General features: G+C 39.2%; 1 protein-coding gene across 1 annotated transcript; it reads right to left on the reverse strand.

Annotated features, from left to right (window-relative positions):
• Nucleotides 1–18,614: 18,614 nt before the first annotated feature.
• Nucleotides 18,615–19,447, reverse strand: LOC113261921 (vomeronasal type-1 receptor 90-like). Its single transcript, XM_026508231.2, has one exon. It carries the CDS (start codon nt 19,374–19,376, stop codon nt 18,615–18,617), a length of 762 nt encoding a protein of 253 aa, XP_026364016.2. The 5' UTR covers nt 19,377–19,447.
• Nucleotides 19,448–26,086: the final 6,639 nt, after the last annotated feature.

Genomic DNA, 26,086 nt, shown 5'->3' on the forward strand with positions numbered 1-26,086 from the left:
TTTTTCCACATCTTCTCCAACATTTGTTGTTTCCTGCCTTGTCCATTTTTGCCATTCTAACTGGTGTAAGGTGGTATCTCAAGGTGGATTTGATTTGAATTTCCCTGATAGCTAATGATTTTGAACATTTTTTCATGTGTCTGTTAGCCATTTGTATGTCTTCATTGGAAAAGTGTCTGTTCATATCTTCTGCCTATTTTTTTTATTTGATTATTTGTTTCCCATGTATTGAGTTTGAGTTCTTTGTAGGTCTTGGATACTAGTCTTTATCTGTAGTGTCATTTGCAAATATCTTCTCCCATTCCGTGGGCTGCGTCTCAGGTTTTTTTTTTGACTGTTTCCTTGGCTGTGCAGAAGATTTTATCTTGATGAAGTCCCACAAGTTCATTTTTTCTTTTGTTTCTCTTGCCTTTGGAGATGTGTCATGAAAAAAGTTGCTGTGGCCGATGTCAAGAGGTTGCTGCTTATGTTCTCCTCTAGGATTTTGATGGATTCCTGTCTCACACCAAGGTCTTTCATCCATTTCAAGTTTAGCTTTGTGTATGGTGTCAGAGAGAGTGGTCAAGTTTCAACTTTGTATGTAGCTGTCCAATTTTCCCCACCATTTATTGAAGAGACTGTCTTTTTCCCACTGGATGTTTTTTCCTGCTTTATCAAATATTAGTTGCCCAAAGAGCCGAGGGTCCATTTCTGGGTTCTCTATTCTGTTCCATTGGTCTATGTGTCTGTTTTTGTGCCAGTACCATGCTGTCTTGGTAATCACAGCTTTGTAGTACAGCTCGAAATCCGGCATTCTGATGCCCCCAGCTTTGTTTTTCCTTTTCAACAGTTCCTTGGAGATTCGGGGCCTTTTCTGTTTCCATACAAATTTAAGGACTATTTGTTCCAGTTCTTTGAAAAATGACCTCGGTATTTTCATTGGGATAGCATTGAAGGTGTAGATTGCTCTGGGTAGCATGGACATTTTAACTATGTTAATTCTTCCGATCCATGAGCATGGAATATTTTTCCATCATTTGTGTCTTCCTCAATGTCTTTCAAGAGTGATGCATAGTTTCTAGAATATAGGTCCTTTACGTCTCTGGTTAAGTTAATTCCAAGGTAACGTATGGTTTTTGGTGCTATTGTAAATGGGATGGATTCCCTAATTTCTCTTTCTTCAGTCTCATTATTCGTGTATAGAAATGTAACTGATTTCTGAGCATTGATTTTGTATCCTGCCACATTACTGAATTGCTCTATAACTTCTAATAGTTTGGATGTGCATTCTTTTGGGTTTTCCATATAGAGTATCATGTCATCTGCGAAGAGAGACAGTTTGACTTCTTCTTTGCCAATTTGGATACCTTTTATCCCTTTTTGCTGTCTGATTGCTGTTGCAAGGACTCCTAGTACTATGTTGAATAATAGTGGCGAGAGTGGGCATCCTTGTCGTGTTCCTAATCTTAAGGGAAAGGCTTCCAGCTTTTCCCCATTGAGAATAATATTTGCGGTAGGCTTTTCATAGATGGCTTTTATGAGATTGAGAAATGTACCCTCTATTCTTACTCTCTGAAGGGTTTTAATTAGGAAAGGGTGCAGTATTTTGTCAAATGCTTTTTCTGCATCAATTGAGAGGATCATATGTTTCCTGAGTCTTTTCTTGTTGATATGATGTATCACACTGATCGATTTGCAAATGTTGAACCACGCTTGCCTCCCAGGGATGAATCCCACTTGGTCATGATAGATAATCCTTTTAATGTACTGTTGGATTCTATTAGCCAGGATCTTGTTGAGGATTTTGGCGTCCATATTCATTAGGGAAATATGTCTGTAATTCTCTTTTTTGATGGGGTCTTTGCCTGGTTTGGGGATCAAGGTAATATTGGCCTCATAGAATGAGTTTGGGAGCTTTCCTTCCATTTCTATTTTTTGAAATAGCTTAAGGAGACTAGGTATTATTTCTTCTTTGAATGTTTGGTAGAATTCCCCAGGAAAACCGTCTGGGCCTGGAGTTTTGTTATTTGGAAGGTTGTTTATCACTGACTCAATCTCTTCATAATTAATTGGCCTGTTCAAAAAATCAATTTCTTTCTGTTTCAGTCTTGGTAGTTTATAGGTTTCCAGGAAGGCTTCCATCTCTTCCAGATTGCTTAATTTATTGACATATAGCTGTTGATAAAAGTTTCTAATAATCCTTCCAATTTCATTGGTGTTGCTTGAGACCTCTCCTTTTTCTTTCATAATTTGATTAATTTGGGTCCTTTCTCTATTCTTTTGAATAAGTCTTGTCAACGGGTTGTCAGTTTTATTGATTATCTTAAAGAACCAGCTTCTAGTCCTGTTGATCTGCTCTACTGTACTTCTGGTTTCTAATTCATTGATTTCTGCTCTCATCTTGGTCAAGTGCTTCCTCGTGCGTGGATTAGGCCTGTCCCTCTGTTGCTGTTCCAGCTTCTTGAGGTGAGAATATAAAAACTGCATTTACAATTTTTCTATTCTTTTGAGTGAGGCTTGGATGGCTATGTATTTCCCCCTTAAGAAAGCCGTTTCAGTATCCCATAGGTTTTGGACCATTGTGTTTTCACTCTCGTTGGTCTCCATAAATTGTTTAATTTGATTTTTGATTTCCTGGTTTATCAAGTCATTCCTGATAGGATGGTTCTTAGTCTCCAAGTGTTTGAGTTTCTTCCAAATGTTTCCTTGTGGTTGAGTTCCAACATCAGAGCGTTGTGGTCTGAGAATATGCAGGGGATAATTTCAATCTTTTGGTATGGGTTGAGACCTGTTTTGTGTCCCAGAACATGATCTATTCTTGAGAATGTTCCATGGGCATTAGAATAGAATGAGTATTCTTTGGTTCTGGGGTGTAGTGTTCTATATATATCTATGAGGTCCAACTCGTCGAGTATGGCATTCAACACTCTTGTTTCTATGTTGGTTTTCTGCTCTGGTGCTCTATTGCTGATAGTGGAGTGTTGAGGTCCCCTACTATTAATGTATTTTTATCTATATGTCTCTTTATTCTGGTTAAGAGTTGGCTTGTGTATCTTGCTGCTCCCCTGTTGGGGGCTTATATATTTATAATTGTCATATCCACTTGTTGGATACATCCTTTAAGAATAGTATAGTGCCCTTCTGTATCTCTAACTGTAGTTTTTAGTTTAAAATCCAATATGTCAGATATGAGAATTGCTATCCCAGCTTTCTTTTGAGGTCCATTGGCATGAAAGATTGTATTCCATCCCTTTACTTTCAGTCTGAATGTATCTCTAGGTTCAAATGAGTCTCTCGTAGACAGCAAATGGATGGGTCTTGTCTTTTTATCCAATCTGTAACCCTGTGTGATTTATGGGAGCATTTAGGCCATTTACATTGAGACTGATTATTGAGAGATATGATTTTAATGATGCCATGTTGCCAGTAAAGTCCTTGTTTCTATAGATTGTGACTTTCTGTTCTATATCACTCTTGGGGCCTTTTTACTTTTCCAGAACCCCCCTAATGTCTCCTGTAGGGCTGGTTTCGTGGTTATGAAATTGGTCAATGACTGGCGATTCTGCAAAGTCTTTATCTCTCCATCAATTCTGAATGACAGCCTTGCTGGATAAAGGATCCTTGGCTGCATATTTTTCTCTGAAAGAGCTTTAAAAATGCCCCCCCCCCCCAAACCGTTTCTCTCATTCCAGGTCTGTGTAGACAGGTCTTACGTAATTCTGATAACTTTGCCTTGGTACGTGAGAGATTTCTTTGCCCTGGCCGCTTTCAATACTGTATCCTTGGATCTAATATTTGCAAAATGCACTATGACGTGACGTGGCATAGGTTTGTCGTGGTTGAGCTTGGGAGGGGTCCTCTCTGCCTCTCTGACACGAATGCTTGTTTCCCTCGCTAGATTAGGGAAGTTTTCAGCTACAATTTGTTCAAATATCTCTTCTAGACCTCTGTTTTTCTCCACCCCCTTGGGGATGCTGGTGATTCTGACATTGGATCGTTTCATTGAGTCAGTGATCTCCCGCAACCTACATTCGTGGGCATGGATTTTTTTTAGTCCAGATTCTATTTCCGCTTTTTCTTCCACTAACCCATCCTCCAATTTGCTAATACGTTCCTCTGCCTCATTTACCCTGGCCGTCAGAGCCTCTAGTTTTGACTGCATTTGGCTCATAGAACTTTTAATTTCTGCCAGATTCGCTCTTATTTCCACCCTTAGAGATTCTATATTCTCATTAACATTTTCGTTAATACTTTTTTCAAGTCTACACATCATCTTGACCATTGTTACTCTGAATTCCATTTCTGATAATTTGGTTATATCCATATCCATTAGTTCTTTGGCAGAGGCCACAGACTCATTGTCTTTTCTTTGCTGGGGGGGATTTCTCCTTCTCATCATTCTGATGAGGAGAGGTTGTGGGGTTGTCCAGAGCCCAAATTATTGACTGGGACCTAGGTCGTGCGCTATTTTCTTTTTAAAGATTTTATTTATTTATTTGACAGAGATAGAGACAGCCAGCAAGAGAGGGAACACAAGCAGGGGGAGTGGGAGAGGAAGAAGCAGGCTCATAGCAGAGGAGCCTGATGTGGGGCTCGATCCCATAACGCCGGGATCACGCCCTGAGCTGAAGGCAGACGCTTAACCGCTGTGCCACCCAGGCGCCCCTAGGTCGTGCACTATTGTTTTATAGGGATCTTAGAGATGTGGGCTTCTTGATTTTTCAGCCTGCCTTCTGTGGGAGGGGCCTGCCGTGTTGATACTCAGGCAACCCTGTTTGGGTAGAGTTTCTGTGTCCCCTGTGAGGGGGGATGGGTATGGCATGCTGTGAGCCGGGATTTCCAGGATTTTGTTCTCTGGTGGCTTTCCCTGGTGGTTTGCTGTGCCTCTTCTGAGAGTCAGAGCAGCAGTGGCTGAATCTCAGCCTCTGTCTCAGAACAGAGGGATTGCCGACCGTTCTCCACTGATGGTCTGGCCACTTTAACCCTGTTACTGTTGGTGCTGCTCAACCCTGCAGCGTCCTGGGATGTGCGCCCCACACCCGGCGTCCCAGCCCTCACTTCCAGGGCCATCGCGCCTCTGTCCTTTGTGTTTCTAATACCGCCAGCCACCAGCTGCCCTGGTGTGCTCCCGGAGCTCTCTGTCTCAGTCTGGTTCCAGTGAGCACACCGGAGTTCCGGAGTTCCCTGAGAAGTCTGGTGGCATGCGCTCCCGGCTCATGGTCTCAGTCTGCTGTCTCATTGGTGCCGTCCGCGAGTCCGCCCACTCCCCCGTGCAGGTGGCTACAGTTTCCCGTTGCCGGAACACGGCAGGTCCCTCCCCCTTCTGTTTATCTTCCGATATCTGTGCACGGTTTCACGGCTCCCCGCTTTGTACCTCAATACTCAGTGCTGGTGATGTTCATTTGTAGAGATCCAGATGTATCTTCCTGCGTCTCAGGCTGATTCCGTGGATGTTCAGGCTGGTCTGGTACCTATCCAGCTTGACTCAGGGGACCGGCTGAAAAGGGGTCCCCTACTCCTCCCCTGTAGATTTTTTTCTGATCTATTCTTGTCTTTGTCACTCTTGGTCTCTTTTGATCACTCAAAATGTCCCCTTAATATTTCTTGCAGGACTGGCTAACTGGTCATGAACTCCTTTAGTTTTTGTTTGCCTGGGAAACTCTTTATCTCTCCTTCTATTCTGAATGATAGCCTTGCTGGATAGAGTATTCTTTGCTGCAGATTTCTCCCATTCAGCACTTTGACTATATTAGGACACTCCCTTCTGGCTTGCCAAGTTTCTGTTGAGAAATCTCCAGCTAGCCTATGGGCCTTCCTTGGTAAGCCTATTACTTCTTTTGTATTGATTTTTTTTTTAGATGTTTTTATCACTATATTTTGTAAATTTAATTACAACATATCTTGATGTTTCTGTTTTTATTGTTTCTGTTTGGGGCTCTCTTGCCTCCTGGATCTGGATATCTACTTCCTTCTCTAGATTAGGGAAGTTTTCTACTATTATTTCTTCAAATAAATTTTCTGTCCCCCTATCTTTCTCTTCTCCTTCTGGCACTCCTGTAATATACTTGTTATTACATTTGATGGAGTCACTGAGCCCCCTAAGTCTATTGTCATTTTGCATAATTCTTTTCTTTCTTCTTTCTTTCTTTCTTTCTTTCTTTCTTCTTTCTTCTTCTCTTTCTTTCTTTTTTTCTCTTTTGTTTGTTTTTGTTGATGTTTTTCAGCTTGATTACTTTCCATTAACCTGTCTTCTAAGTCACTAATTTGTTCCTCTGCTTCTTGCATCCTGCTTTTCATTCCATCAAGCATGTTTTTCATTTCATTTATTGTGCTCTTTATCTCTACTATGCTATTCCTTACCTCTGTGTTAAGGGTCTCACTCATGTTTTCCATTCTTTTCTTAAGTCCAGTGAGTATCCTTATGATCATTGCTTTAAATTCCTTATCAGGCATGTTACTCATATGTTTCACCTAGAGCTCTGGCTGTGGCTTTGTCCTGTTTTTTTTTTTTTTCAATTTGGGGTAAATTTCTGTCTCCTCATTTCATCTGCCTCTCTGTATCTGTTTCTCTGTGTTAAAAAAATAAAAGTCAGCTGTGTCTTCTGCTCTTGAAAGTAGTGACTTTATGACAAAGAGTTCCTGTAGTGCCCAGCAGTGTTTTGTCCCCTGTTTACCAGAACCTGACATTTCAAGAGAGTATCTTATGTGTTGCTTACACCCTAAAATTATGCCTGATTCATTTTTCCTTTCAGTGTAGCCATCTGCACTGTCTCTGCCTGTTGAGGGCTGCCCTTGCTTTCTGTGGTGTTACCAGGACCCACACAGGCCAGCTTTGTGGTGACATTTCCATTGGGGAACTTGGGAGTGGGACAGCAGTGTTATTAAAATTTGCCCTAGTCCTATGCTGGATCCCCTAAAGTACTGTAGTGACTGGAGGCTGTGCACTAGAACAGCCAAGATTGTGAGGCTGAAGTGGGGGACTAAGGTGGCCAGGGGCCATGCAGCTGGGCATGCTGAAGTGGGTAGGTGAGATGTGTGGCTGCAGCTGTGCACTTGGTGGCTGGGTGTGGGCAAGAGGGTGGCCAGGGGTCCATGCAGGATTTGGTGAGGAAAGGCAGATGGGGCATGCAGCTGGGCATGGCATGTATTGGTGGCTGAGTGCACATGGTTGGGCTCAGCCAGAACTTTCTTTTTTAATCCCAACCAATGCTATAAAATACTTGGTTATTGACCATTAATTGTGACACTGGCTGTACACCTTTCATAGATTCCCTTTGGCAGGTCTAAGAATTTTCCTTCTATTCTTAGCTTCCTAAGAGTTTTATATGATTAGGTCTTTGTTTTTTAGAGTGCTTTGCATATTTATTGTAATAATTATTTTTAATTCTTTTTTAGCAATATTTAAAAAATTTTTTTATTATTATGTTATGTTAGTCACTATACAATACATCATTAGTTTTTGATGTACCATTCCATGATTCATTGTTTTTGTATAACACCAGTGTTCCATGCAATGCATCCCCTCCTTAATACCTGTAACTGGGCTAATTCATCCCCCCACCCCCCTCCCCTCTAAAACCCTGTTTGTTTCCCAGAGCCCATAGTCTCTCATGGTTTGTCTCCTTCTCTGTTCCCCCCTTCATTTTTCCCTTCCTTCTCCTAATGTCCTCCCTCTATTCCTTATGTTCCACAAATAAGTGAAACCATACTTCGTTCTCTGCTTGACTAATTTCACTCAGCATAAACTATTGGTATGTTACGTTACATTGATTGATTTGGGAATATTAAACAAAATTTGTGTTTGAGATATAATCCTACTGATTCATTGTGTATAATTATTTTAAATGTTGTTGGATTCAATTTGCACACTTTTAAATTATTTATGTGTCTATATTCATGAGAGATAATGGTCTATAGTTGTGATGGTTTTGTCTGGTTCTGTTTCCTGGGTAATAACTGGCTTCATAAAATGTATTGGTAAATGAATTGGTCGATTTTCCAGTTCTCTTCTTTTTTTTTAATAATAATATTTTATTATGTTGTTAGTCACCATACAGTACATCCCTAGTTTTTGACGTAAAGTTCCATGATTCATTACTTGTGTATAACACCCAGTGCACCATGCAATACATGCCCTCCTTAATACCTATCACTGGCCTATCCCAATCCCCCACCCCCCTCCCCTCTAAAGCCCTCAGTTTGTTTCCCAGTTCTCTTCTTTTGAAAGTATTTATAAAGGATTGTTATTTTCAAAAATTTTTATTAAATGTTTCATAGCAACACCTGGATGTCTCAGTCGGTTAAGAAACTGACTCTTGATTTTGGCTCAAATCATGATCTCAGGGTCCTGGGATCCAGCCCCATGTCAGGCTCTGTGCTCAGTATGGCGTCTGCTTGTCCTTCTCCCTCTTCTTCTCTCCCCCCCACTCTCTCTCTTTCTCTCTCAAATAAATAAACAAACAAACAAATAAATGTTTCATATATTTAAGAGGAAATCTACATGAGAAAGACAATTATCATATGATTTCTCTCATCTATGGAACATAAGAACTAGGAAGATCGGTAGGGGAAGAAAGGGATAAAGAAGGGGGTAATCAGAAGGGAGAATGAAGCATAAGAGACTATGGACTCTGAGAAACAAACAGGGCTTCAGAGGGGAGGGGGGTGGGGGAATGGGATAGACTGGTGATGGGTAGTAAGGAGGGCATGTATTGCATGGTGCACTGGGTGTTATACGCAACTAATGAATCATCGAACTTTACATCAGAAACCAGAGATGTACTGTATGGTGACTAACATAATATAATAAAAAAAACATTAAAATAAAAAAAATGAAAAAAATCTAAAAAATAGAGAGGAAATCTACATGAGTCTGAGTATTTTTCATGTATGGGAAAATATTTCTTTACTCTCTTTACTTGTTATAGGTCTATTCATATATTTCTTCTTGAGTTTACTTAGATAATATATAGTTATATAGGAATTTAATTCTAGTTAGTAGTATTTCATGTTTTTATATTTCCATCAGCTGAGGTGGAAAAATAAGGATTAATAATATAGAAGAATGAGATTTTTGAGGCAACTATGAATATCACACTCACAGTTTCTTCTGTTTTAAGAAGAAGAGTATCACTACCACTGCTATACTTACTACTCATATTTTTTATGTGGGACCAATACAATACAGAATCAAAACAAATAGAGAACTGCCATTTGATTTTGGATTTTGCTCTGTTAGACCACACACTAACCCTACCTTCACTTCTGCATCAATAATTAGAGAACAAAAATAAATTTGAGTAAAAACATATAAAATGACATAAAGAATGGCATTGAGATGTGAATTTAATGAAACAGAGTGGCTAACAATTATACATACAAATTAGACAATGTCCAAACCATAACCACATATAGATATAATACCAAAGAATTTATGTATAAAACAAATATTCACATAAGACAGACACTAAGACACTTACAATTTTATTAGGTGACCATAAAACCATCATAGTAATAAAGTGTTTTGTATATATAGCAAACAAATAAACTCTTTATAAGTACTAAATAACTTTATTAAATAACTTTATTTGGAAGTTTGAGTAGTCCAGAAGACAGACAAATTGGAAGTATTGTTAATGAGTAAAGAGAGGATGAACATTTTATATTCGCCAGAGAAAATTATTTTAAATGGCACAATTCAAGGCCTAAAAAATTATAAGATGTATGAAAGCAGAAATCTCGCATGTCATATTCTCTGGGCTCTGTGAAATAACAATAGAAGCTATCAGTTTAAATGTAATCAACAAGTAGCATCTCACTAAATGCATATTTCAAGTAAGATCTTTTGTATAACTACTAGATAGTAGGTCCAAACAGAGATACTTCTACAAAGACTTGGATGTGCTAAAGAAACATGGCAAGTGGAACACAAGGACTTGAATTCACAAAACTAGTTCTACCAAGAGTAACTTAATATTACAAAAAAATAAATAAATAACACAACTGTGATGCACAGACACACTCCATTAATAGTGGAGGACTATCCCATCAGAAATTTGTGCAAAACCTGAAAATACTTTCAAACATTATCAAAACAATCACGTTCTACAAATAATGTGATATGGTACCTTAGAAGACGGAAGAATCGGTCCAAATACATAAAATAGAAATTTTTATAAAATGCTGTTGTCTCTGGGGTGCCTGGGTGGTGCAGTTGATTAAGTGTCTGACTCTTGATTTCAGCTCAGGTCGTGATCTCAGGGTCAGGATATCGAGCCCCATGTCAGGCTCCATGCTCATCATGGAGTCTGCTCAAGACTGTCTCTCCCTCTCCTTCTTCCTCTGCCCCTCCTCACCACTCTCTCTCTCTCTAAAATAAATAAATCTTTCTTTAATGCTGTTGTCTGCAACAGAAATATCTATGCAAAGTATTTCCTAATGTGTGTATGTGCATATCTGTGGCTTTAGTATAAAATACATAAATTCCAAAACTTCCTTTACTGCAGATCCCTAAAATTACTCAAAAGTTAAAAGAATCCTTAAAATGGCCAACAAAACTAATAAGAAAATTTATAAGACCATCCCAGGACCTGAAGTAAGTTAAGAATCTAGAGAAGTAATCAAACTAAGAAGCCATCTCTCCATCCAGACACAAGCTGACCACAAGGAGCTCAAAACCTGTGTGGAACAAAGAAAGAAAGAAAGAAAGAAAGAAAGAAAGAAAGAAAGAACCTGAAAAACTCCAAAATGCAGTGTCCCAAATTTTACAACTGAATTAGAAAGTGTGAAAGACACAAATCAATAAGCTAATGAGTGAAGGGTCAGAAGAAATTACATGTCACATAATAAAGATATCAGCAATGTGTTTAAAATATTAAAGACAATGGGAAAATATGACATGAAAATGTGGGAAGAGCAATAAAGTGTACATTTGTCAAGAATATTTGGAAAGGAGCCTAATATACTAAACCATTGAAAAATAAAATAACTCAATTTAGTACACAATTTTTTGTGAAATATTAAATTAGTCTGAGTTGATGAGAGAAATTATAAACCTGAATATGGAACAGAAATATTGCAACCAAGGACATTAAAGAGAAGACGTTTATGGAAAAATTCTGTAATCACTTTACATAAATGAGGATTTGAATGAGAAGAAATAAAAATCATTTAATTGTTTCACTAGAGTATACAAAAGAAATAAAACAAAATTAAAGAAATGATGACGAGGGGTGCCTGGATGGCTCAGTCGGTTAAGCGTCTGCCTTCAGCTCAGGTCATGATCTCGGGGTCCTAGGATTGAGCCCTGTGTCAGGCACCCTGTTCAGTGGAGTGTCGTCTTCTCCCTCTGCCCTCTACCCCTCCTGGTCGGTTGTGCTCCTGCACTCTCTCTCAAATAAATAAATAAAATCTTTTTTTAAAAAAGAAATGATGATGAAAATTTTCTATTTTCAAAACTAAAGGAGGATATTACAAATCAGAAATGCATTGTAACAAAAATGGGCAAATAAAAATACCAGAAATATTAATCAACTGTGTAACACAAAAGAAAAGGAAAAAAATAAAAGCACTGAGAAAAAGGGAAAATGTTTAAAGGCAATGAAAGATAAGATGGAAAAAAACCTACAAAGGTGAGAGCAAAATGTCTGCAGCTTTCCTAGAAGCCAGAATACAAAGAAATAAGTATAAAGAGTGCAGAGAGAGACTATTGTTCAACTAAAATTGAGTACTTATGATTAGGAGTTAAGATGGCGGAGAAGTAGGGGACCCCTTTTTCAGCCGGTCCCCTGAGTAGAGCTGGATAGGTACCAGACCAGCTTAAACAACCACGGAAGCAGCCTGAGACACAGGAAGATACATCTGGATCTCTACAAATGAACATGTCCAGCGCTGAGTATTGAGGTACGAAGTGGGGAGCGTGAAACCATGCACAGATATCGGAAGATAAACGGAAGGGGGAGGGAGCCGCCACGTTCGGGCTTGGGAAGCAGTGGCCACCTGCATGGGGGAGCGGGTGGACTCGCGGACGGCACCCGCCAGAGAACAGACTGAGACCCGTGAGCCGGGAGCACGCGCCACCAGGCATCTCGCAGAACTCCGGAATCCCGGTGCGCTCACTGGATCCAGACTGAGATCCGGAGCTCCCAGAGCGCACGCGGGGCGGCTGGCAGCTGGCGGGCCACCTGCACGGGGGGGGGGGGGGGGGGGGGGAGCAGGCGGACTCACGGACGGCACCCGCGAAACAGCAGACTGAGACGCTAAGCCGGGAGCGCGCGCCACTAGGCTTCGCGCGGAACTCTGGAATCCTGGCGTGCTCACCAGAAATAGACTGAGACCCGGAGATCCGGGAGCGCACAGGGGCAGCTGGCGGCTGGCGGCATTAGAAACACAAAGGACAGAGACGCGCCAGCCCTGGAAGTGAGGGCTGGGATGCCGGGTGTGGGGCACACATACCGGGACGCTGCAAGGTTGAGCAGCACCAACACTAACAGAGTTAAAGTGGCCAGAACATCAGTGGAGAACGGGCCGCAATCCCTCCTTTCTGAGAAAGAGGCTGAAATTCGGCCGCTGCTGCTCTGTCTCTCAGAAGAGGCACAGCAGACCGACAGGGAAAGCCGCCAGAGAACAAAAGCCTGGAAGTACCGGCTCACAGCGTGCCCATCCCCATCCCCCCTCACAGAGGACACGGAGACTTTACCCAAAAAGGATTGCCTGAGTATCAGCGCGGCAGGCCCCTCACCCAGAACACAGAAGGCAGGCTGAAAAATCAAGAAGCCCACTAACCCGGGGCACCTGGGTGACGCAGTCATTGAGCGCCTGTCTTCAGCTTAGGGCATGATCCCGGCTATCCGGAAAGGAGTCCCGCATCAGGCTCCTCTGCTGGGAGCCTGCTTCTTCCTCTCCCACTCCCCTGCTTGTGTTCCCTCTTTCGCTGGTTGGCTCTCTGCCACATATAAATAAATAAAATCTTTAAAGAAGAAGCCACATCCCCAATATCCCTATAAAACAAGGGGCACGGCCTGGGACCCAGTCAATAATTTGGGCTCTGGACAACACCGCAACCTCTCCTCATCAGAATGACAAGAAGGAGAAGCCCCCCCCAGCAAAGAAAAGACAGTGAGTCTGTGGCCTCTGCCACAGAAATAATGGATATGGATGTAACCAAATTATCAGAAATGGAATTCAGAGTAACGATGGTCAAAATGATGAGTAGAATTGAAAAAACTATTAACGAAAAGGTTACTGAGAATATAGAATCCCTAAATTCAGAAATGAGAGCAAATCTGACAGAAATTAAAAATTCTATGAGCCAAATGCAGGCAAAACTAGAGGCTCTGACGGCCAGGGTCACCAAAACAGAGGAGCGTATTAGTGAATTGGAGAATGGGTTAATAGAGGAAAAAACCAAAATAGAAGCTGCTCTTAAAAAAATCCAAGCCCACGAATGTAGGTTACGGGAGATTACTGACTCAATGAAACGATCCAATGTCAGAACCCTCGGCATCCCCAAGGGGGTGGAGAAAAACACAGGTCTAGAAGTGATATTTGAACAAATTGTAGCTGAAAACTTCCCTAATCTAGCGAGGGAAACAAACATTCATGTCCAAGAGGCAGAGAGGACCCCTCCCAGGCTCAACCACGACAAACCTACGCCACGTCACGTCATAGTGCATTTTGCAAATATTAGATCCAAGGATACAGTATTGAAAGCGGCCAGGGCAAAGAAATTTCTCACGTACCAAGGCAAAGGCATCAGAATTACGTCAGACCTGTCTACACAGACCTGGAATGAGAGAAAGGGTTGGGGGAGCATTTTTAAAGCTCTTTCAGAGAAAAACATGCAGCCAAGGATCCTTTATCCAGCAAGGCTGTCATTCAGAATTGATGGAGAAATAAAGACATTTCAGAATCGCCAGTCATTAACCAATTTCATAACCATGAAACCAGCCCTACAGGAGATATTAAGGGGGGTTTATAAAGGTAAAAAGGCCCCAAGAGTGATACAGACCAGAAAGTCACAGCCAATACAAACAAACACTTTATTGCCAACATGCCATCATTAAAATTCTATCTCTCAGTTTTTAGTGCCAATGTAAATGGTTTGAATGCTCCCATAAAATTCCACAGGGTTGCAGATTGGATAAAAAGAAATGACCCATCCATTTTCTGTCTACAAGAGACTCATTTCGAACCCAAAGATGCATTCAGACTGAGAGTAAGGGGATGGAGTACCATCTTTCACGCACATGGACCTCAGAAGAAAGCTGGGGTAGCAATTCTCATATCAGATAGATTGGATTTTAAACTAGAGACTATAGTTAGAGACGCAGAAGGGCACTATATTATTCTTAAAGGAAGTATTCAACAAGTGGATATGACAATTATAAATATATATGCTCCCAACAGGGGAGCAGCAAGATACACAAGCCAACTCTTAACCAGAATAAAGAGACATATAGATAAAAATACATTAATAGTAGGGGACCTCAACACTCCACTATCAGAAATAGACAGAACATCCCAGCAAGAACTAAGCAAAGAATCAAAGGCTTTGAATGCCATACTTGATGAGTTGGACCTCATAGATATATATAGAACACTACACCCCAGAACCAAAGAATGCTCATCCTATTCTAATGCCCATGGAACATTCTCAAGAATAGACCATGTTCTGGGACACAAAACAGGTCTCAACCCATACCAAAAGATTGAAATTATCGCCTGCATATTCTCAGACCAAAACGCTCTGAAATTGGAACTCAACCACAAGGAAAAATTTGGAAGAAACTCAAACACTTGGAGACTAAGAACCATCCTGTTCAGGAATGACTCGATAAACCAGGAAATCAAAAATCAATTTAAACAATTTATGGAGACCAATGAGAATGAAAATACAACAGTCCAAAACCTATGGGATACTGCAAAGGCAGTCCTAAGGGGGAAATACATAGCCATCCAAGCCTCACTCAAAAGAATAGAAAAATTTTAAATGCAGTTTTTATATTCTCACCTCAAGAAGCTGGAACAGCAACAGAGGGACAGGCCTAATCCACGCACGAGGAAGCAGTTGACCAAAATTAGAGCTGAAATCAATCAAGCAGAAACCAGAAGTACAGTAGAGCAGATCAACAGGACTAGAAGCTGGTTCTTTCAGAGAATCAATAAAATTGACAGACCACTGGCAAGACTTATCCAAAAGAAAAGAGAAAGGACCCAGATTATTAAAATTATGAATGAAAAAGGAGAGGTCACGACGAGCACCATTGAAATTGGAAGGATTATTAGAAATTTTTATCAACAGCTATATGCCAATAAACTAAGCAATCTGGAAGAGATGGAATCCTTCCTGGAAACCTATAAACCACCAAGATTGAAACCAGAAGAAATTGATTTCTTAAACAGGCCAATTAATTATGAAGAAATTGAGTCAGTGATAAACAACCTTCCAAATAACAAAACTCCAGGCCCAGACGGTTTTCCTGGGGAATTCTACCAAACATTCAAAGAAGAAATAATACCTGTTCTCCTAAAGCTATTTCAAAAAATAGAAACAGAAGGAAAGCTACCAAACTCATTCTATGAGGCCAATATTACCTTGATCCCCAAACCAGGCAAAGACCCCCTCAAAAAGGAGAATTACAGACCTATTTCCGTAATGAATATGGACGCCAAAATCCTCAACAAGATACTTGCTAATAGAATCCAACAGTACATTAAGAGGATTATCCATCATGATCAAGTGGGATTCATACCTGGGATGAAAGCGTGGTTCAATATTCGCAAATCAATCAGCGTGATACATCATATCAAAAAGAAAAGACTCAGGAACCATATGATCCTCTCAATTGATGCCGAAAAAGCATTTGACAAAATACAGCATCCTTTCCTGATTAAAACCCTTCAGAGTGTAGGAATAGAGGGTACATTTCTCAATCTCATAAAAGCCATCTATGAAAAGCATACTGCAAATATTATTCTCAATGGGGAAAAGCTGGAAGCCTTTCCCTTAAGATCAGGAACACGACAAGGATGCCCACTCTCACCACTATTATTCAACATCGTACTAGAAGTCCTTGCAACAGCAATCAGACGACAAAAAGGGATCAAAGGTATTCAAATTGGCAAAGAAGAAGTCAAAATGTCTCTCTTCGCAGATGACATGATACTCTATGGAAAACCCAAGAGAAGCCACTCCCAAACTATTAGACGTTATAGAGCAATTCAGTAACGTGGCGGGATACAAAATCAATGCTCAGAAATCAGTTGCATTTCTATACACGAATAACGAGACCGAAGAAAGAGAAATTAGGGAATCCATCCCATTTACAATAGCACCAAAAACCATACATTACCTTGCAATTAACTTAACCAGAGACGTAAAGGACCTATATTCTAGAAACTATAAATCACTCTTGAAAGACATTGAGGAAGACATAAAAAGATGGAAAGATATTCCATGCTCATGGATCGGAAGAATTAACATAGTTAAAATGTCCATGCTACCCAGAGCAATCTACACTTTCAATGCTATCCCGATCAAAATACCTAGGACATTTTTCAAAGAACTGGAACAAATAGTCCTTAAATTTGTATGGAACCAGAAAAGGCCCCGAATCTCCAAGGAACTGTTGAAAAGGAAAAACAAAGCTGGGGGCATCACAATGCCAGATTTTGAGCTGTACTACAAAGCTGTGATCACAAAGACAGCATGGTACTGGCACAAAAACAGACACATAGACCAATGGAACAGAATAGAGAACGCAGAAAGGACCCTCAGCTCTTTGGGCAACTAATCTTTGACAAAGCAGGAAAAAACATCCAGTGGAAAAAAGACAGTCTCTTCAATAAATGGTGCTGGGAAAATTGGACAGCTACATGCAAAAGAATGAAACTTGACCACTCTCTCACACCATACACAAAAATAAGCTCCAAATGGATGAAAGACCTCGATGTGAGACAGGAATCCATCAAAATTCTAGAGGAGAACATAAGCAGCAACCTCTACGACATTGGCCAAAGCAACCTTTTTCATGATACATTCCCATAGGCAAGAGAAGCAAAAGATAAAATGAACTTATGGGACTTCATCAAGATAGAAGGCTTCTGCACAGCCAAGGAAACAGTCAAAAAAACTAAGAGGCAGCCCACAGAATGGGAGAAGATATTTGCAAATGATACTACAGATAAAGGACTGGTATCCAAGATCTACAAAGAACTTCTCAAACTCAATACACGAGAAACAAATAAACAAATCAAAAAATGGGCAGAAGATATGAACAGACACTTTTCCAATGAAGACATACAAATGGCTAACAGACACATGAAAAAATGTTCAAGATCATTAGCCATCAAGGAAATTCAAATCAAAACCACACTGAGATACCACCTATGCCAATTAGAATGGCAAAAATAGACAAGGCAAGAGACAACAATTGTTGGAGCGGATGTGGAGAAAGGGGATCCCTCCTACATTGTTTGTGGGAATGCAAGTTGTACAGCCACTCTGGAAAACAGTGTGGAGGTCCCTTAAAAAGTTAAAAATTGAGCTACCCTATGATCCAGCCATTGCACTACTGGGTGTTTACCCCAACGATACAGACGTAGTGAAGAGAAGGGCCATATGAACCCCAATGTTCATAGCAGCAATGGCCACAATAGCTAAATTGTGGAAGGAGCTGAGATGCCCTTCAACAGATGACTGGATTAAGAAGTTGTGGTCCATATATACAATGGAATATTACTCAGCTATCAGAAAGAACGAATTCTCAACATTTGCTGCAACATGGACAGCACTGGAGGAGATAATGCGAAGTGAAATAAGTCAAGCAGAGAAAGACAACTATCATATGATTTCTCTCATCTATGGAACATAAGAACTAGGATGATCAGTAGGGGAAGAAAGGGATAAAGAAAGGGGGTAATCAGAAGGGGGAATGAAGCATGAAAGACTATGGACTATGAGAAACAAACTGAGGGCCTCAGAGGGGAGGGGTTGGGGGAATGGGATAGACCGGTGCTGGGTAGTAAGGAGGGCACATATTGCATGGTGCACTGGGTGTTATACACAACTAATGAATCATCGAGCCTTACATCGGAAACCGGGGATGTACTGTATGGTGACTAACATAATATAATAAAAAATCATTTAAAAAAATAAATAAATAAAAATAAAGTAAAATAAAATTGAGTACATAGCTAAATATCTTGAAATAAAAAGAATAAGTTTAGTTTTCAAGAAAATACTGCATTCCCAATAGGTAATAGCAATATTGAACCAAAGTACAAGAATAGTACTTCAGAAATTTTTTCTTTGTATGGAGAGAAAATTTTCCTTAAGGGAGTTTTAGAAAGGAACTTGCAAACATATGGGAATATTAAATCTCTTTTATAGTAAACTAAAGAAACTGGAGGATTGATGGTATCACAGGTTTCAAAAATATTTAGATAAATTAAAATATAATTTTAAATTACATTTAAATTAAAATTAAATTTTAAATGTTATTTAAGTATATTCTGTGTCATTTGAATAAAGGCCAAATAAACATCTTTTTGGATATCTATCTTATGAATAAGTAGTTATAAATTGTTTGTAATTTTCCCACACTTTTGAAAGACATTTCATCCTTTTATCAGAACTAATTATTACCAAAACTGACAGTGGCATAGACATTGGACAGAAGCTTCTGGAAATCCAGGATGACTGGGTCATAATTCCATAACACAGTTGAGGACAATGAGATGATGATGTCTATCCAGTACACGACCACAAAGAAACTCACCAACAACAGGACAGTCTGGGTGGCCCTGTTCTCTGGGGAGGCTCTTGGGAAGCTAGTGCTGTGAAGGTGCTGGCAACGCCTCTGATGCCTGGTGAGGAGAATCACCATGTATGCACTTGAGAGCAGCATGACTCCGACAAAGTAGACATCCCTGGCTATTGTCAACGTTAAAATCAGTCCCCTGATGATGGGGTCCATGGGAGAAAGTGAGCAGTATTTACTGACATTCAGTAGATTGGTCTGGGTCACATTAAAAGATGCCACAGAATAGATGATGCAGTTACTACTGAGAGACAAACTGAGAAACCATAAGATGAGAAAAGAATGGAAGATGTACTTTGTGCATTTATATTTAAACCTGGCCAACCAGGAGGTGCTGGGGCTGATGGTGATGACCTGGAGCACACTCAGGAGGCAGGTGGTGCAGATGGAGAGACTCCTTGTTACTCTGCTCATGTAGAATAAAGCCTTACATTCAAAATCATTTATAAAGTTCAGTGATCCCAACACTTCTGCAGACAATAAAAACAGCCCAGTAAAGAGTTTCATTATGTGAACAAAGGACAAGTGACAGATGATCAGGTCAGTGGGCTTAGGCCTGTGATCCAGAAGGAGCATGAAGATGTGGAAGAGAAGGAGGAAGATGTTGGCTGAGACTCCAATACCAGCTTGTAAAAATTGGCATATTTTAACAGTAACATAAATGGAAGATGCGATCATCATAATGGCAGAAAAACATATTTTGTATATCTGAAAAAAAAGACCTCACATCATCAGTGTCATTATTTTTGTTGTCGAAATCACCACAATCACAATTTTTATTTCACCTAATTTTTATTTTGCCCAGTTAATCAGTAAACCTATGTTGTATAAAGTCTGAGAAATACAATCTCAACATTACTTGTGCACCAATTTGGGTGTGTGAATATTATATACACATATCTATTTGCTGTCTATCTATCTACTTATTTATTTATCTCTCATCCATCTACAGAGAGAGAGAGAGAAAAGGAAAGAGGGGTTAGGAGAGAGACATCTCAAACAACATATCCATAATCATGCCAGGATAATGTACCCATTCTCCATACTCCTATGGTACATGCATTTCTTTTCTTCTCCTTCTCCTTCTCCTTCTCCTTCTCCTTCTCCTTCTCCTTCTCCTTCTCCTTCTCCTTCTCCTTCTCCTTCTCCTTCTCCTTCTCCTTCTCCTTCTCCTTCTCCTTCTCCTTCTCCTTCTCCTTCTCCTTCTCCTTCTTCTTCTTCTTCTTCTTCTTCTTCTTCTTCTTCTTCTTCTTCTTCATCTAGCTTTATTGAGCTATAATTGACACACATCACTGTATACCCTGAAGCTGTGTAGCATCATGGTTTGACTTACACATTCTGGGAAATGATTACCACAATAAGTTTAGTTAACATCTATTACCTCATATAGGCACAATTTAAAAAAAAAGAAAAAGAAAAAAATTTTTTCCCTTGTGATGAGAACTCTTAGGATGTATACCCTTAACAGCTTTCCTATACATGCATTTCTTTTGTAGAAAGTTTGCTTTCCTGTTCTGCATTATTGTGTCTCATACTCAGTACCAAGAATGCTAAATAGCTGTATAAAGAACTCATAGGTGTTTGTATAATTGAACTGTTGTAAATTTTATGGTAACGTCAAAAGAATCACCAAACAATTGGGACAAAGTTATGTCCAGGTGAGTGTTGCATCACACTGTGACACTTTCTCTTCTTCCTCCTTCCACATTTAGGGACCACCATGATTACATTTGGCTTATCCTGATAATTCAGCATAATCTCCCCATCTAAAAATCAGATAATTATTAATTTTCCTTCTATCTGCAATCTTAATTCTCATTGTCATATAACCTAATGTATTCACATTAAGGGTATGAAGATTTGGAAGTGGACTATTTATTTATTTATTTTTAAAGATTTTATTTATTTATTTGACAGAGATAGAGACAGCCAGCGAGAGAGGGAACACAAGCAGGGGGAGTGGGAGAGGAAGAAGCAGGCTCATAGCAGAGGAGCCTGATGTGGGGCTCGATCCCATAACATTGGGATCACGCCCTGAGCTGAAGGCAGACGCTCAACTGCTGTGCCACCCAGGCGCCCTGTGGACTATATTTTTATTACAAATCCTATTAACAAAATTTATCCGACATGACCTGGCTCACTCCCCTTTATTCTCAATCACAGTTGCCTTCTATAATCTCTTTTCATATCAGTAGGGAATTGCTGAAGACCAACTCGCAATTTTCAAGAGGACAAACACACAATTCTCCACTATGATGTCCACAGAGTTGTATCAAAATGTGGTACAGCCACTTTGGAAAACAGTGTGGAGGTCCCTTAAAATTTAAAAATTGAGCTACCCTATGATCCAGCAATTGCACTACTGGCTATTTACCCCAAAGATACAGATGTAGTGAAGAGAAGGGCCATATGCACCCCAATGTTCATAGCAGCTTTGTCCACAATAGCTAAATTGTGGAAGGAGCTGAGATGTCCTTGAACAGATGACTGGATTAAGAAGATGTGGTCCATATATACAATGGATTATTACTCTGCCATCACAAAGAACGATTTCTCAACATTTGCTGCAACATGGACGGGACTGGAGGAGATAATGCTAAGCAAAATAAGTCAAGTAGAGAAAGACAATTATCATATGGTTTCACTCATTTATGGAACATAAGAAGTAGGAAGATTGGTAGGAGAAGAGAGGGAAGAAGAAAGGGGGGTAACAGAAGGGGAAATGAACCATGAGAGACTATGGACACTGGGAAACAAACTGAGGGCCTCAGAGGGGAGGGGGGTGGGGGAATGGGATAGGCCGGTGATGGGTAGTAAGGAGGGCACGTATTGCATGGTGCACTGGGTGTTATACGCAACTAATGAATCATGGAACTTTACATCAAAAACTAGAGATGTACTGTATGGTGACTAACATAATATAATAAAAATATTATTATAAAAATGTTTATATGAAGATCTTTTTCATGGGACTTCATTTAATAAAAGGATATCCTCCCATGCCTTTAAAAATCCTCATGTCTCATCAGAATACTTTCAATATTAGAACACTTTGTAAAATGTCACTGAACAATTTTGCAATTATTTTATCATGTTGTTTGCCCTGTATGAAAGCATAATTATTTTACCCAATTAATGTGATCCAGGGATTTAAAAAATTAGCTGTATTACTTATTCTTTTTTTTTTTGAGGCTTAGCCTACAGTCCTTTAATGAAAAAAAAAATCAGTGAATGAACAAAGCAATTGATTAAGATACAGATATGTGAGATGTACGTGAAAAGAGGTTATAAGATTTACAAAAAATTACAAAAAGAGTACAAAGAATTCCTATATACTCTACCTAACTTCCCGTAATGTTAACATGTTGTATAACCACAATACAATGATAAAACCAGGAAATTGCCATTGCTACTCTACCGTGTCCCACTAATATCCTGTTCATGGTCCAGGGTCCGATATGGGATTACACATTGCATTTATCTGTCATGTCTCCTTAGTCTTTAAAACTGAGACTGTGTCTTCATTTTTCTTCATCTTTCATGACCTTGACACTTTTGAAGAGCACCAATCAGCTGGATTACAGATTATCCCTCAATTTTGGGTTTGCCTGAGTTTTATTACTTATTCTTTTATTTATTCTTCTCTTGAAAGGAAAGAGTACTCACTTTTGTTTTCAGTAAAGAAATTCTGAGAGTTAATATTCTTGGCTGAAACTCAGAATGTCATTGCTGAGGTAAACATTGCTCTATAATCCCCTGATATATGTGATTTTATAAAGAAATAATTATATATTTGATTAAATGGCTGTAACCATTTTTCCAAATGTTTAATCTATTATGTGATAAATTTATTTTCAATGCCAGAGCCAAAAAAACTAGTAGTTCCCACAAGCATATATCTGTACTCACAGAACACTTGGGTTCTGCTGTCATGTTGATTCCTTAGAGATTAGGGCAAAATTTGCTTAAAGGGACAATGATATCCAAATTTTAGGGATCGCAGTCCAGTACCAGTAAAACAGCATTTGGGTGTTGACCACTAACATATGTGTAATTATTTAACTGTACAAGTGAATCATTTCAAAAAGAGATAATATTAAATAAAATGACATAGATAAAAATTTTAATATTTTATTTTATTAGTTCATGAGCTATATGGCTGGCCACCTCTAATTCATGCCTACTTTCTGTAAATGGCTATCACATACTGAAAAAGTGTATTCCTGCTGGATATATAAAAAAAATTTTCCAGTGACAGTCTTGAGGGTGCTGAGCCTGGACAGGAAAGCACCATGTTTCTCATAGATTCAAGTTGAGCAATAAAATGTAAAACACTCAGTTAAATTTGAATATCAGGCAAATAATGAAAAATTATTTTAGCATATGTATGTCCTAAAAATTGCATACACATATTACACGGAAGTAAGCAAATATTGCACAGTGGTACAAAAAAGTCATTGTTGTCTTTCTGAATTTCAAACTGCTGTGCATCTTGTGTTTATCTGGCAACCTTACCATGGAAAAATCATAGGACTTGGAAAACATAGGGCATATCTGTAGAAATAAAATATTTTTAAAAATCTATAGAATTGATAGGCTGATGAGAATGTAAAGGTGAACTTGGTACCAGCTCAAATCTTGAAAACCTAAAAATCTAAGTGCACATCTCAGTACTCACTCTGGGAAGAGACACCTAGTTTTTCCTGGGGCTGAGGATGAAGCCCATGAGCAGTCCCAGAAGGCAAATAATGCAGTTGAAGTTCTTTCTCATTATTATACCCTCACTTGAAGCTACTATATATATAATCATAGATATGTATATTATATTATATACATAATAATGGATAAAGGTGGGTAAATATCACCAATAAGTAAACCTGGGATAAAATACTCATCATAAATTCTTTGGACTGACATTAAATGTCCAAAATAATGAGGTGTAATGTAAGGAAGAAGTCGTTCACAAGAACTCAAGTAATATTTCTCATTAGACTATATTTTATTGGAGAAAATATAGTTTGATAAAATTTATTTCCTCATCTTCAGAAAAAATCTTGCATTTAGAATTGTATTTTTAATAAGTTATGTAATAGTTATACAGATGTTTGCAGACTGCCACACACACATATATAATACATAATATATATAACTATATATTATATATAATAACATATATAATGCTATATATATATATAGCATAATCTATATGACAAAATCACATCTTTTCTGTTTTATTATTGTGTTACTTGATAACATTATATTCCTCATTAATTTCACCATAGTCTGTAAAAACATTGTAAAACCTATGATTAGTCGTTGAGAGCATAAAGTCATTATGAAAATTGCAAGTGAAAAGGTTCAGGTAAGTTGGTTGATTCAGTGGCAATAGTGATATCATGAGAAATAGAGCTGGCAATTTCAAGAAGGAAAAAAAAAACTTTTTACATAGATCAGTTGCACAAAATATTTTTGTAAAAGGTACAAATGCCTAAAGAATAAGTAAGTTAAGTATTAGATACCACTGAAAAACTGAAAAGCATCTATTATTCTGTGACTACTGAAATTAGTTCAGACTGCAGTTTATTTTTTTCCCCTTGTTCTATATGGTTTTTTAAAAAATTTTTAACTTAAATTTTAGGTAGTTAACATAGAGTGCAATATTGTTCCTGGAGTAGTATTCAGTGATTCATCACTTACATACAATACCCAGTGCTTGTTACAAGTGCCCTCTTTAATACCCATCACCCATCTAGCCCATTCCCCACCCAGCTCCCTCCATCTCTATTGTTAAGAGTCTGTTATGGTTTGTTTCCCTCTCTCCTTTTTTCCCCCCTTCCCATATGTTCATCTATTTTCTTCCTTAAATTCCACACATGAGTGAGATCACATGGAATTTGTCTTTCTCTGACTGACTTAAAACACAATGCTTATCGACAAAGATATCATTCTTTTAAGGCACTTTATTCTCAGCAATTCTGGGGAAAAGCATAGGCAGGGAAAGCGAGAAATAGTAAAAAGCATTCAAATGCAAATAGAACATCACAAATATTCCATAAATCTACAAATTTATATCCTAATAACATTAAATAAATTTACCTTTAATATGGTAATGTCAACTAATGGTAGTTATAATTCAATAAGATAGAAGACTGAAAGTATGAGAAGCGAATTCTAATACTTTAACAAAAACTCCCATCTAACACTTGAGCACTCACTGTTAATAAAACTGAGAAATGGTCACTTACCCAAGTGAGACTTGACAGTGAGTTTGTTTGTGTGAAATGAGGCTATAAGTAGTTATAGGGAAGAGATGTCCTGAGCTCATCTCCCCAATGCCCATTAGTGTCATGTCACCTGCCGAAGCAGGACAGCCCTAGCTTTGGGATTTGTAGGAAGGAGACAACCACAGGGAAAACTGAAATTACCTGATTCCTAGATAACAACAGATGAGGGACACCTGGATGCCAAACTTTTCTATGTGAATGATCATTTTCCTAGATAACGTTTCTGGTGAGTTGTATGGTCTCAGTACCCATCAATAAACCAAAAACTACCAAAAACCTTACCTTCAAATGAATAGTACACCATGTCAGATTGCCCAATGTATCTCCAAGGGTTCAGGAACTCATTGGCAGAGGGAGGCAAAGATGGCAGAGGAGTAGAGGACCCCATTTCAACTCGCCCCCTGAATTTAGTTGGATATCTATCGAATCATTTTCAACACCCACTAAGTCAGCCTGAGATGTAAGAATATATATCTGGATCTCTACAAGCAGAAAAGCAACTGCTTTTTGCAAAGTAGGACATGTGGAGTCATGAATCTGAGGGGAGATATCAGAAGATAAACAGAAAGGGGAGGGAGCCTCCATAAGCTTGTTCCTGGAAAGTGATATAACACTGGAGCACAAATTTGGAACCCTTAGTAATCTGCTCTAGTGAGGGATATCCCTCTGAAAGGGGCTCCTGCAATGAAAAGGCAGAATTCTAGGTGGGGCATTGTGGAATCAGGATCCAAGGAGTCACAGAGCGAATGAGGGTGCCTGAACCTGTAGAGTGCCCAAGCAGTGGAGCCAGGAAGCAGGTTATGGTCACTGAGCCCAGGAAGGGACTCTCAGCTCAGGTCGCCATAAACTTCGAGCAGGGCCAGTTGTTAATCACTCTTTTCCTGAGCATCCTGAAAAAGACTGGAATGTGGGGGCCATTTACCATCCCCTGGGAGGGGTGAAACAGCTGTGCCCATGATTGGGCAAAAGCTCCCAGGGCAGTGACGGTCTGGAAAGGACATT

This window comes from Ursus arctos, unplaced genomic scaffold, assembly GCF_023065955.2.
Source record: "Ursus arctos isolate Adak ecotype North America unplaced genomic scaffold, UrsArc2.0 scaffold_5, whole genome shotgun sequence".
Classification (NCBI taxonomy): domain Eukaryota; kingdom Metazoa; phylum Chordata; class Mammalia; order Carnivora; family Ursidae; genus Ursus; species Ursus arctos.